This window comes from Topomyia yanbarensis, chromosome 2 (genome assembly GCF_030247195.1).
Source record: "Topomyia yanbarensis strain Yona2022 chromosome 2, ASM3024719v1, whole genome shotgun sequence".
NCBI classification, from domain to species: Eukaryota; Metazoa; Arthropoda; class Insecta; order Diptera; family Culicidae; genus Topomyia; species Topomyia yanbarensis.
Window position 1 is genome coordinate 345,560,120 of NC_080671.1, and position 13,478 is coordinate 345,573,597.

The 13,478-nt window shown below is 38.9% G+C and overlaps 1 protein-coding gene across 3 annotated transcripts in view; it reads right to left on the bottom strand.

Annotated features, from left to right (window-relative positions):
* Window positions 1-1,065: 1,065 nt before the first annotated feature.
* Window positions 1,066-13,478, bottom strand: part of LOC131684153 (voltage-dependent calcium channel gamma-8 subunit-like) — a 31,380-nt gene continuing 18,967 nt past the window's right edge. For all 3 annotated transcript variants that reach the window (XM_058966746.1, XM_058966747.1, XM_058966748.1), the window contains one exon: window positions 1,066-4,336. In XM_058966746.1, the coding sequence (XP_058822729.1) occupies window positions 4,239-4,336 (98 nt within the window). In that variant the 3' untranslated portion in view covers window positions 1,066-4,238. The remainder of the gene's footprint in view (window positions 4,337-13,478) is intronic.

Genomic DNA, 13,478 nt, shown 5'->3' on the forward strand with positions numbered 1-13,478 from the left:
GCGCCATCTCGTACAGTGTCATTGTCATTTCTCAAGATGAGAACCTACAAAGCCTAACTGTTCGTATGTGCTAATCCGTATAGATTTTGGTTTGCTGAAACGAAACAAGAAAAGCAAAACAATTGTGATTAGTATCGTAGCTATAATAAATAAATAAACGATTTCTCCTCTGTTGTCGGTTTCCCTTGTTCGTAGTCCTCCCTCCTGTTCCTGGTCTGTTTGGGCCACTGGCTTTCCGTTTCCTTGGCCGTCACGCTCGATCGATTTAGACATCATAGCAGGAGAAACAAATGAAAAGACAAAACAAAACAAAATGAAAATAAATGGACGTCTGCTATCTGTGCCTAAATTGATGTTGATGTTGCTTCTCAGTTTTGCACGACCCAGGGGGGACTTGGCCTTGATCCCAATGCTCTGTCACCGATGTTACGTGATATTCGTTATGGAATATTCTTTGTGTGGGGCCATTCATAAGCAATGTTGTTCATTTTTTTTTCATTTTTTTTATCCCTGATCCTCTGATACGTCTAAAATTCATTTTTAGTTTTTATCTCGTTACGTGACGCTCTTCTCTATTGTCAATATCCAACATCATTTATGAATGGTCCCCTGGTGATATATTTAGAGCAGACAATCCAATGAAAAATAGGATTGACAGGATTTTAGTGCGCTGTTGGAGCCTTGTGTCACATCTTCATGTTTGTTATTCATACTAACAATACCAAAGCATTCGATGTGATGACCGGAAGATTAGAGAAGCAACTCCTCCCCTTCCCCCCCGCACTGGATTAACAACGGACGATATTCTACACGAATTATTAAGCATCGGTTACTGCTACAACTATACCGAAAGTTGGCTGCGTCAGTAACATAGCATTCCGTTTAACCCTTGGTATAACGGTCACGAGTGGTTACTAAAACAGGTTATTCCAAGAAAATTAAATCAATCCCATTTTGCAAACAGACCTGAACCCATATTTCTCCGTCGACAGTGCCACTAAATAGGGCAAATTTCTCAAATTCTCTATGCGCATCGAGACATCAATTCATTTATCTTCACGTGGATTTACTTTTCATTTGTTCATAAACGTTTATTGTTCCGGCAATAAATAATTTATAGTTATGTAAATATATAATAATATAATAACTGTCACCTACAGCGTCATTTTGGTTATGCTCAGCGTATAAAATGCGCATTTTCCTTCGCTACTCGGTACAGTTGAACAGTTTTGTGATTTTATCTTTTTGTGGGCATTGTTACAATTTCATCAACCTCTTAGTTCTAGATCCGTATGTTTAATTTCAAAGATTTGTATTTTTTTGCAATCAGTATTTTGGTATATGATAATTGTATGCTTCTTTAATTTGTTTGTTGTTTCTTTTCAATTCAATTGACAGAATATATAAGATTGAATCGGTGTGGTTCGACATTAGCAGCTTATGTATATGACTTCGAAAAATGTAAAAAGATGCAGCAATTCGTTCGTCTACGCAAACCACTCATTTTTTTCCTATCCTTTCTATTTGAACAAGCGTCTGCACTACCACATGCAAAGTTGGCTTTGTGGTGACATTTTTGACTAAGCAATTTTCTAAAATGTAATTGCGGTAATAACGAAAGAAGTGTTGAAAATTCGTTTCTGTCCATTAATAGGAACGTTTACGTTATTTTTTTTCTGAAAGACTCGAGACAAACTAAAAATCGCCTATAGATTTTACTATGAATTACTTCGAGAATAGTTTTTTCTTACTAACGTCTAAATTTCGACCTAAAACAATAAAGCCTGCATCAACTAAGTAAGCAATGTGCACAATACATATAATTAATTTCATTTATGTCATACAATACTGTTCGACGTGGTTCACAGCAAATTTGTTGTGTGCTGTTCGATGATGAACGCTACTAATACCACTAACGATATATAAATCAGATGATAATGAATGGTGGACTAGACTAAAACTAGTTCCTATTAGGTGGATACATCTCTTCGTTTCTACTGTCAAAAATATTGTTGTCGTTAACTATTTGTTCAATACACGACTTCTGGGCTGTTGACCAGACTTTAATTGTAGGTAATAAGCACCAAACGTCTAATCACGACTAAGCAAATTCAATGTTAAAATTCAGTATACCGTGAATGTCGAAATGGGAACCATTACTTTAAATTATATGAATTGGGAGCTGTGGTTGCAAGATTGAATTCGTTGAAATTTATTGGAGTTTAATTTATGGTCATCGGATTTTTATATATGATCTTACTCTTCTATATAATGTGTGATGTAATATTAAATAGAAGCGGTGCAAGCTCCGCCAGTTAATAAGAACTAAATACCTAAAATACACACTAGAAACCTAGGTCAATATGACCTTGTCTGTTTTTTGTTTCTTTTTCTATTTGATTGTTTTATGAAGAGAATTGAACATTTAGATTAACAGTTCGCAGATTGTACAACATTTCTTTCTTTGGTACCATATCCTGACTGGATTTTGGCCTACATCTCACTCTACATACCTATCATAATACATTTCACTCGTGGAGATAGAGTGAATACAAAACTTTACATCAGGTTTTGTAGCAAAAAACGATTTGTTGATCGTCTTGGGCTTGGGAAATTGTAAGATCGTTAAATCAATCGCAATTATGCCAAACACTAGAACCATAGAACAAAGCCTGATCATAACAAACTGTTAATCACAACACGAACACACCAAATATTCCATAACCGTTTTACTATTATATTAGGTAATTACTTCAAAGTTCCACTGAATAACATTTATTGTGTACAGAATAATATACACCATTGATCAGAATTTGATTTATAAGTGTCGTCGCAAATTGATTCTGCACGAACATCCTGGATCAATAAGATCATTAAACGAAATATGCAAATCATGCGCCACAGCATTGGCGACATAGAAAGCACACAAATATTATTCGATCTCATTAAACTGAGTCGATTAGGGGCTTCTGTGAGAAATTCATGTTTTGGAGCGATCGCGTAACTTTTTTTATGAGCAAGATAGAATCTATGTAGTCCGGCAAAAATGCCATGTCTTTGTGACTGAGACGATCGTATATGGTTCATTAGACGAAATGTGCCATAGAGTTTAGCATTCTACAGTCTCATGTTTAATTTCAAAAAGAAAAGGTTTTTTCAATCGTAGGTATGTAAGAAAATGTCGTACAAGTATGTGTTAAACACGTATCTTAATAATAATAAACGTATTCTAAGTTAGATTAGTAACACTTATTATCGTGCAGAAAGTTAGTTCCAAATTAGTTGGTCAGAACAAATTTTGAATTTAAATCAATATTGCGACCCAAATCGATAGAAAATCAAAATCAAACTGCTCACCTATTTCTCATTGGAAACGAACCGAACCGTGAATGATCAAATCTTGAGAACTTACATAATTTAAATTTGCTATGCAACATATTCTAGCTGAATGAGATTAATGTTGGGTATTAATAGTGATACAACTTAAGGAACATGCTAGAGTGCGGACACGCAGCATTAAATGCAATGTCCTCAAACTAACTTATGATGACGCAGCGAACCAAGCGTCGATTTGTTTCACCCAAGGGACAAAACCAAAGCGCGAAACTAATTTGTACTCTCAAGAAATACGAGTAAGATCACATCAAGTGTCGTTAGCATACCAGCTGCCTAAACCTAAACTATGAACTACCTCCTAATACAGCTCCAAGTAATCTCCTTAGTCGCAATCTTGACGAATCACCAATCCATTGATAAAGTTAATAAATAGCCAATACATATGTACCTTTCTAGCCAACCAGTCTTGCGAACGAATGGCAAAATTCTATGCGGAAATAATCATGTAAGGGTACAAATTTCTACTGAGATTAGTCTTCTGCTAATCCGTTTAACTGCACTTGTGCGTTTCGAATCGAATGATCGATTATGCTCTCGTATCCATCGGCAGATAAAATTCCATGGGCCGTTAAAAAAAACTGTACGAGTATCACGCCGCCTGTCACCTTCGTTCGGCGATCTTTATTTCACGAGAGCGGCATATCTTTTCTGCAGTGTGAAATGGTACAAATAACAACTAAAATTGCAGATTCAAACCTCGCAGCACGACTACAAGCACAGTCTACGATCAATAATGCAATCCGAAGAGTCAACAGATTTTGTCAACTTGAGTCAGAGGGCTTACGCTTAACGTTTGTGGTTACCTTTTTAGCAGATGTCTAAACTGTATTGTAGAGCTTGTTTTAAGAGCCGCCCCTAGCGGTTGTGTTGGCTGGATTGTTGCTCATCATCGCGGTACCGTTGCCCGTTACTGACGTGTTGGGGGGTTTGTTGGAACATTCTGTAAGAAAATGGTGTTGGTTATTATTTTTTTTCGACATTAAAAACCTATAATCGTAAGTCAACCCATCTAGATGGGGAATACCAAGAGTTTTTTGACTGTTACAGTCTTTCTCAAGATTATTTACTTTTGCCTTAACCCTCCGGAAGTTGCACAGTGCGCAACATTGTGAAATTCATGCGAAATCGTCTTGGGGCCGATTTCTTCACCCTCGCTTAACTTTTAAACCAGGTTCATCAGTACGTTTAAACCTGACTTAAGCGTGGAGCTACGGGGAAGAAATCGGCTCTTAGAGCTGCAGGCAGCTTGCTAAACATAGATAATAGCGCGACTTTCGGTTAATCAGTTTTTTTTTAATCGAGGTTGTGTTTTTTACTACTTTGGCTCTGTGATTGCCAAAAAAAGCAATCGGTCAAAACTACCGGGATCTTTTTCGCTCAAGCTCAACCACATGGAATTTTATTATTCCGGCCTTCACCCTCCGGCATTTATTGCTGTGGTGCCTCTTTACCCCAAGTGATAGTTTGACGCGAATGCAGTGTCCAGGCCTTGGGTCAGTAGCGCAAAAAACAAGTGATCTAGACCTTTGCCTTTCCGTGAAAAAATCGTTTAGTGATAAAAGTGGCAAGAGTCAGGAGTGCACACTTTTAAATAGGTAAACTACTCGCGCCTCCACTGAATTTGAAACGTTAAAACGGTGAACGAATCGCGTTTCTACCACCAAGAAAATTCAAATCCGATGAAAAACTTGCGTCCCCATCGAAGTGATGGCAGTGAGCGAGTTGTATGCGTGTATAGTAGGGTGGGACAAAAATTAGATTTCAGCTCCGAGCAACTTTTGACATTAAAAATGTCTTACTCCACTATCTGGGGCTAGGTGTCATTCTAAAATCTAAACTATCTCCCATGTAACGAAACTATGTAAGGTTTGCACGCTTATAACTCCGATATTACTAGATGGATTTTAATCACTCATACACCAAACGATTCAGAAACACCTAACTTAAACATTGGTAATAATTTAATATCTCCCCAATAAAAGTAGACTTTCAGAAATTGGTAAAATTAAAAAGTTCACGAAAAACGGGAAAATTACCATTCGTAAGGCAGATTTCTCAGACACAGCCGTCAAGAGAGAGCAGCTTAGTTGCTCAATGAAACACGAAAAGTCATAAATAGAAGCAACGCATGTCCGTTTAAATCAGTTGTTGCTCTTATCCCACACGAGCAACATCGTCTCCGGGCGATGCAATAAGCGCTATCGATTTTCGGTAACGTTGGCATTTGCACACACTCGCACTTAAGTGACTTAACCATATACGGCTAGTTTATAAATAGAGGTGACGCGTACCCGTTTGAATCAGTTTTTGTTCTTATGTCGAACGGGTAAGATCATGGCTGCAGCGTCTGGGCACTACAATAAGCGGTAGACGCTATGCATTGTCGGCAGCGGTGGCCGTGTGCGGATTTTTCGGGTACCAGGCTGGTACTACCAGCACGGTGTCACAGAATGATTTGCAAAGTGGGTGGGCGGGGTGGTTTGGATTTAATTCAATACGGTGCGTGCTGCTTAAGAGTGTTGCGTTTGAAAAAAAATATTATATTTATTTTTATGCATGCGTGTGCGTTGTAACTTGTTAATCCATGTTTACGGCGCTTTGTAGCTGCGTAGGGTAAAGAGCCTATTGGTTTTCATGTTTCATATTTCGGTTATATGTTTTTTATCAGTAAGGCATCTGACAACGTGCTTCTGTAGCTATTGCACTGTTCAGCAGCGTAGTATTTTATATAGGAGAGTACATTCAGGTTTCTTTATGCGGATTTTGAAATTTACGCGGTTTTCATTTACACGGCCTGTATCCCCTGCGTGAAAAATCTGACTGTAATTGCATCGGAAACAATCACATTCCCAGCAGAACTTTTTGTTTTCTAATTTCAAACACTTTTGTTTCGTACTGTACACAACGGAAAATTTTAAAACAGAATTTACCGTCTCAGCAGCAGTTTAAGCGGGTGTTCTTTTTCGATTCAAATTCAAGCCATGTCTTAAGCGTTACTGGACAAAATTGTTTTCCCAGTTTATCCAGTCAGAATATCTGTCCTACCCTATGTATTTAAAACACAGTTTTAATTGCGTTTTAAAGTATACAACAAATAGAACGGTTGGGTATACTAATTTAATTTTAAAATAAATCTGTTTTAAATTATGAAACAAACCACTGTACTGAAGATATAATTATGTCAGTCCTATTACCACATAAAACACCTATATAACATAAAACGCTGCAGAATTGGTTTAATAATACAATGTTTACACTACAGAGTTATAACACGTTTTAATAATTAGCAGCATGAAAAATGTCACCAAGATAGCATAAAAACCCGTTTTAACTGGTAGTGCGAACGTTGCATAACAATGTAATTTATCAAATAATTTCATTTTTTCCACCACTAATCGATCAAGAAATACTTAAACTTAAGATTGTTTACTTAAGTTTATTAGTACATTATTGAAAATTTAAATGGAAAATGAAATTTAATATTTCATGGAGAATCTGTATATTTCCGTTGGCGGGCGTGGGCTTCCTCATCACAGTTCTCAATATGGAATTTTTCTTTTGAATATATTTTCTGGACAGACCAGCCTATTTTTACTAGATGGATCAGCGAAATAATGTCAATCACCTAGTGAGGTACTTGATTAAATAATAGATTACCGTTAAATGACCTTCAATAAATTATGTTTTAATGGGGGGGTATATAGCAAATTGTAACATATGAAAACAGGCGAGTAAACAAGAACGTGAGTCGATATGTGTGATAGATAAAATTCATTTGCACGCTCTTGAAAAAATCTACATTTTTAATGTCACCGTGGTCGTGTCCTGTACACAACCCTTTAATTTTTTTAGTTACTATTTGGGTCCTAGAACAACTGTGCAAATTCTTAGCTCGATCGATGAAACTATATTTTTGCGCCCACTGTTTAAAGTTTACATAGGATTTTGTATGGGAAAATTAACTTTTACAAATTAATTCCTCCAGGAGTCGCCCATTACTTCCTAAAAATAAATCGTTACGTGGCTTTTATAGGAAATTTAACTAAGAAACAAAGTCTCGAAAACCCGGAAACGATCTGACGCTTGAGAAAAAAGTTATTAAGCAGAAACCGATTGATGCTCTGACGATTGATAAAATATTCATTTTTTCTAGCACCACTGCTGTTGGTTGTCCAATTATACGCAATTTTGTTTTAATCCTCTCTTAATATGTCTAGATCGTTTATCTATACCGTTTGGACACTTCGCAAGGTTTTGAGGGATAAATTGAGGCTTCTTTTGTACATAATAAAAGAAAGTTAAATTTTTTGTACATAATTAGAACGTCAAAAGCAGTGATGCTATGAAAAGTAAAATTTTCATCAATCTTCAGGGTATCCATCGGTTTTTGCACAATAACTTTTTTCACAATCATCAGATCGTTTTGCCGTCTTCTAGACTTTGTTTCCTTGAGAAATTTCCTATAAAAATCAGACATCTACTTATTTTAGGAGATAACGGGCGACTCTTAGAAGAATTAATTTGCAAAAGACAATTTTCCTATACAAAATCCCATGTAAACTTTAAACAGTGGGCGCAAAAATATAGTTTCACCGATCGAGCTAAAAATTTGCAGAGTTGTTCTGGGAGCTAAATGGGACCCAAAAAGTTACTCGGAGCCAAATTTTATTTTTTTTTCATACAACCATGTCCCACTCTAGTGTATAGTCTCGAACCCTAAACGAGTATGATTCAAATCGATCACAGGTGATTTGATTAAGACAGTGACAAATCTCAAAAGGAATTGACAGAGTGAACGGGCAGTGCAATACGTCGGCAAATAAGATACGTGACGCTTCCTCTTATCGCCCTCCTTGCGAAGTCATGAACAAACCATCCTCCAAGCAAAAGGTAGCGTCCCCTCCGCCTAACTGAAGTAGAGAACCCTCCCTTACCCTTAAATCCCCGGGTACATGAGTTCCGGGAACGTAATTGATCAGCAGACGCTATAATCGAGAGCCATCAGCGAACCAGAGGATTCAGATACGTACTGAGATCTCGATCCAAGAAAGCTTTCAACGGCCTCAAAAAAGTATGATCAACTTTTAGGCGACCAAAGGGTTGAGATCAACCGTCAATACGGTACAAAGAATCATATACGACCCTAATAGAAATAGCGTAGTAGAAGCTAAACTTTTCGAAGGGTTAAAGGGTCCGGGGGTCACCAAATTTCGTTTGTTCACTTACTTCGCACCAGCATCCACCCATACTAATCACTGCCGGTGATGAGCTTCAGGTGCAGTGACATCGAGCACGGTTTGCCTCAACCTGACTCGATACTACCATAGCTCTACGGGAACAAAGTCAAAGAAGGGAAAGTACTTTACACCGGATCCCGTAGCCAAATCTTTCGCCGGCCCGTATATCCAACCAGAGCTTATCCCGATCAGAAACACATAACAAGAATATTTCAAAACTATATCTCCCGTTGTTACTTGTTATAATTTTCTGTTATTTTAACTACTAACGAGACCAAATTTATAACACGATATATTACGAAAATTGCATTCTGTTATAATCTTGTTATTTCATTCTGATCGGAATAACATCCAACCACAAAAAAAGAAATCCAGGAATGGTTGCACCGATAAATTTAGTTCCAACCCAAAAGCTATTCTCAATATGAACATGCTTGCACTTGATCTGTTCTGCACCATGTACTGGTCTCGATCCAGCTCACCAGCAACGCCTCAAGCCAAGAACTCTCATCGGATTTTGACGAAATCTCCGAATAAGCACACCAGCCTACCGAATGCAGCTGTCAGGAAACAACAGCAACCAAATTCAACAGATAAAATAAAACAAACAGCCCTCGTCGATCATAGCCGGGGACGTTCCGGATGAAGCAATCCCGGCGGCTGTTGGTGTGGCTCTGAATTTTACTCAGGATAGTACTTTTACACGAACTGCCTCTAAACCCTTCCAATAAATATTCGTCAAGGGCACCTCACCGTCAATCCTCGAACGCCAAATAATAAACCAACCAAAAATAACAGATTTCGAAATTAGAATGTCACCAAACCAACTACAGCACCAGACCCTAGTCAAAGGGGTAACAGCATCACAGATCGTCGACTACGTAGGCAACGCCCTATCGCCGGTCACTTCCCACATCAAACTTGGCAACGCATCAGCACCGAGAAATGCAAAAAACTATACTCGAACAACCACAGATAACATAGAGGAATCCAAAGCATAACTATCACTATCCCGTAACCACAACCCAATAGCGGGTTGTTCTTGGCACTACACAGACCAGTAACAACATTTGATACCTAAAAAACAAATAGTCCTCGCGCGTCGACCACGATCGGGAATGCTTTGGGTTCTTCCGATGCACCCACAGTGGTTGTTGGCGTGGGCCCGGGTTTTACCCAGGCCAGTAGCTTATCACAAAACTCTTCAGTAAACAACCAACTGCCCCTAAACCATTCTAGGCAACACTCCTTGAACGGCACTTTGCTGTCAACTATCCGAACATAAAACAACAACTGAACCAGGACCAAGAACCCGACTACTGAGAATAGCCACCAAACAACCGAACCCCAACAGCAATACAAATCGTCGGCACTGCAGCCCAAGCTCCAACTCTTCTACGAGTCTCCCTATCTCCTTAACGTGTAGCAACCAATTCAGCCCAGGGCCGGCGGAATACGTGGGTAGTGTGGGTAGTACTACCCACTCGAAAATTACCGAGGGAAGAATTACCCACTCGAAAGTTTAGAACAAACCACAACCTGAAATTAACTACGTAGTGTCTCGCGCACAAAATGCATACGTCTGAAATTCTCGATGTACAACAATTTTATATTAAACTTGCAGTTTTTTGACAAACATAAAATCACTGTCCGGACGTCACGAACCGAATCGCCGACTGGCCTCCTTGGATCCGCTGGGATCAGATTTCCAGGATCGGATAACTGGCGCTAGAACACTAGGCGCACGACCAAACAACATGTTTAATGTTGCGATAACCGTCACCGCAAGCTCAGAAACTGTTCTCCCCGACCCCAATACTCCGAAGAAGCGCATTCAACGTACCATGATAGGACATGACCCGATATATCACCCAAAGGATTTCACGACCTTCATCCATCCCGTTTAACCAAGGTTTGATGTTACCTTTCGGAGTCCAAAACTTTCATTGCCCCACGAAATTTGATAAATTTTCAAGCGTCCTCTGACAAGATATACTGAAAAAATCGTTGAAGCTACGCGGTCATCCATAAATATCTCCTTCTAATGCCAAAGTGTCCGCCTTCTCATTACCAAGCAATGTGAAAGAACTCAAACTAATTTTTGTATCTGGTAATTTCTTTTCGTTTAAATCAAGCCAGTCAAACGTTGTACGCTTCCACCGGAGGAATTCTTGTTTTGATTCGATTGTTTCGGATGTTGTGGACGCGTAACTCTTTGAATCAATGGTCACACTAAATATAGCAAGGTCGAGTACAATGATAAATCTAACACGCTAGGCCGAGCTGGTGGAGTTGGCGTACGTGTCATATCCATCGTAGTCAAGATGGTCATATTGAAATAGTGACGAATATCATACATTAAGATAGATCGGTTATCATCGTGAAGACAAGCCCATGGCATACCGTGGAAGTCGAAGTCACCTAGAATCAGCTGAGTTGCGATGAGTATGGAAACAATATCAATTTGTCTTTGCCTTTGATTCGGATTTGACAAGCGACAACTTCAATACCTGGTACCGAACAAAAGCTAATCAGATTGAAATAATAGCATTTTTTGATCCCAAAAACGCTCCTCCGTAGTGTACTTGCTGACGAATAATGTTACAATTGTGGAAGATCTACGTCGAAAGTTAATCAGGTTTTCTATAATGCAAATAGAAATTAGTCGTGGTCGGTGACGTAGCCCTCTTTAATATTTCTTCTCGGAGTGGACCTCAAAAGAATGCTTCAATGTTTCCCCTTTTAATTTATATGTGGGATATGTCGACAGTTCATGCGGAGTCTCTCCACAGAAGGAAAACTTTTCACTTGTTTCTGCAATGGGTAACTATATAACCCTATTGTTTGCAACGTCGGTAGTTCATGCGCAAAAAGGCGAACAGCTGCCTCGTTCGAAAGAATAAAGTTAGGAAGAACAGATCCGGCGAAAGGCTCGAAATGAGGCCAATGGAAAATAAGTTGTTTTCTTATACTCGTCGATTGTTGCTTAACGCAATGGCTTGCATACCAGAATGTTGACTAACTGAAGCGAAAGGTTTTGGAAGGAGCCAATTTCATACTTCGCCATTAAGGCCCCTCCCGGAGACTACACCAACAATCTCTACTTCCCAGGCGGGCACGTATACAAATAGTTAGTTAGATCACGCGATATGATCCGGAAGTAGACCGTCCAAGAACCGGGCAAGGTTTGTATTGAAAAGGAGACTTATCAGCATTATTTTTGTGATCGGAGAAATATTCAAATCGTTCTCGTTCGGTCGTCGGAAATACCTCCCCATTGGTCAATATTATCCTGCGGGCTTCAATATCCACCAAAGAATGTACTATCGCAGGGAATGCATCGACATTGAAAAGAATGGAGTGATTGGTACTTAGCTGTACAAATGTTCTATGTAGTATCTGTAATCAATAAACACATTTTCGCTAAGCCGTCGGTCATACAGCCCGTTAACAAAGGGTGTTTCCAAATGAATACAAGCTATTATCAGGGAGTTTTCATTTTCACTTACGACCCCCGTACAACTCGACAATGATCTGGTAACTGAGGCGGAAACAATCTCTTCCCCTAGGATGTATGAAATATTCCGAGCCAACCAGATAAGCTCTTTCATCATAAAGAGCAGCACTTCCGCCTCGGATCTATTCACCGCCTCCAGCTGTCTTGTCCGGTCTTATACTTTAGCCGTAATTGTTCCAGCTACATCAGGACGCCCGTTGACTGTACAATCGTGCAATTTAGTCAACCTACAAACAATCCATCGAACGACTCCCCCTCACTTTTCTACTTGGGAACCAAGAATAGCCATTTTTCGTCACTCACGGAATCAAGCCAGAAATAAGATCGAAGAAGCTAAGAAGAAAATCTGGCTGAGTTTTTAGATTGTATCTCGGCCGACATACCAAACTCTGGAGGATAGTCAACGTTCTCAACAGCTGGAGCAGACGGTTTTGCCCTCGAAATCAATGATATTACAACAATGGGTTCACTGTGCATAGCTAACGAAATGGGAAGTTACTTCTTCTCGTTATACACTGATACCGCTCTATCAACGTCCTTTGTCAATCGAAAAAAAACTCTGTAATCTAACCCAACTAGGATAGAAAGCCCTTATTCATCTCGTTAGTCGGGATGTCACACTATTTCGTTGATAACTCGACTTAGAGTGACTGGATTGCGCTTAAATAATCTTTGCTTCGTTCCTAAGAAGCAGTACAGTTAAAATTTTAACCTGGAAAATGTAAAATGCTTGCGTTTGAACGAAGCGAAAAGTCGAGTACAAGCAGCCCGGGGACAACTTGACAGATAGTGCTTGTTTCATATATGTACCACAAATTTGATGGTGGCGCTAGTATGCCTTCTCCGTACGAGTACCACGAACAACGAAACGAAATAGTTTCAAGAGAAAAGCGTGTTTCGTTACGTGTGTTATGAACGCGGTCAATGCAGCAAGAACAACATTTAGAAAAAGCGTATTCCAAAATGTGGATAAAGAAAACAATTATGAGAGAATAAATTTATCCCTAACTGGAAACTGTCAGCAAGGTACATAAATCTTATTAAAAATTTAACTGGAAGTCGTTGTTTTTTGGTTTTATTGTTGCGTGAAGTGTGTAATCGGTAAATCATTTGTGCTTTTTGCCCGAGAAATATGAATGAAAATCATTTTGGCCAATGAAAGTAAATCATAAAGCTTAACAATTCGTGAACATATGGCATTTTGTTTCAAATTAATTAAGAACGTCAAGAATTCTAGAATGTTGTTTGGGAATATAAACGAAATATGTAGGATTTTCTACACAGTTAGCAAAATTTGTGCGCTTTCACCAGAATTCTGGCAGCAAACC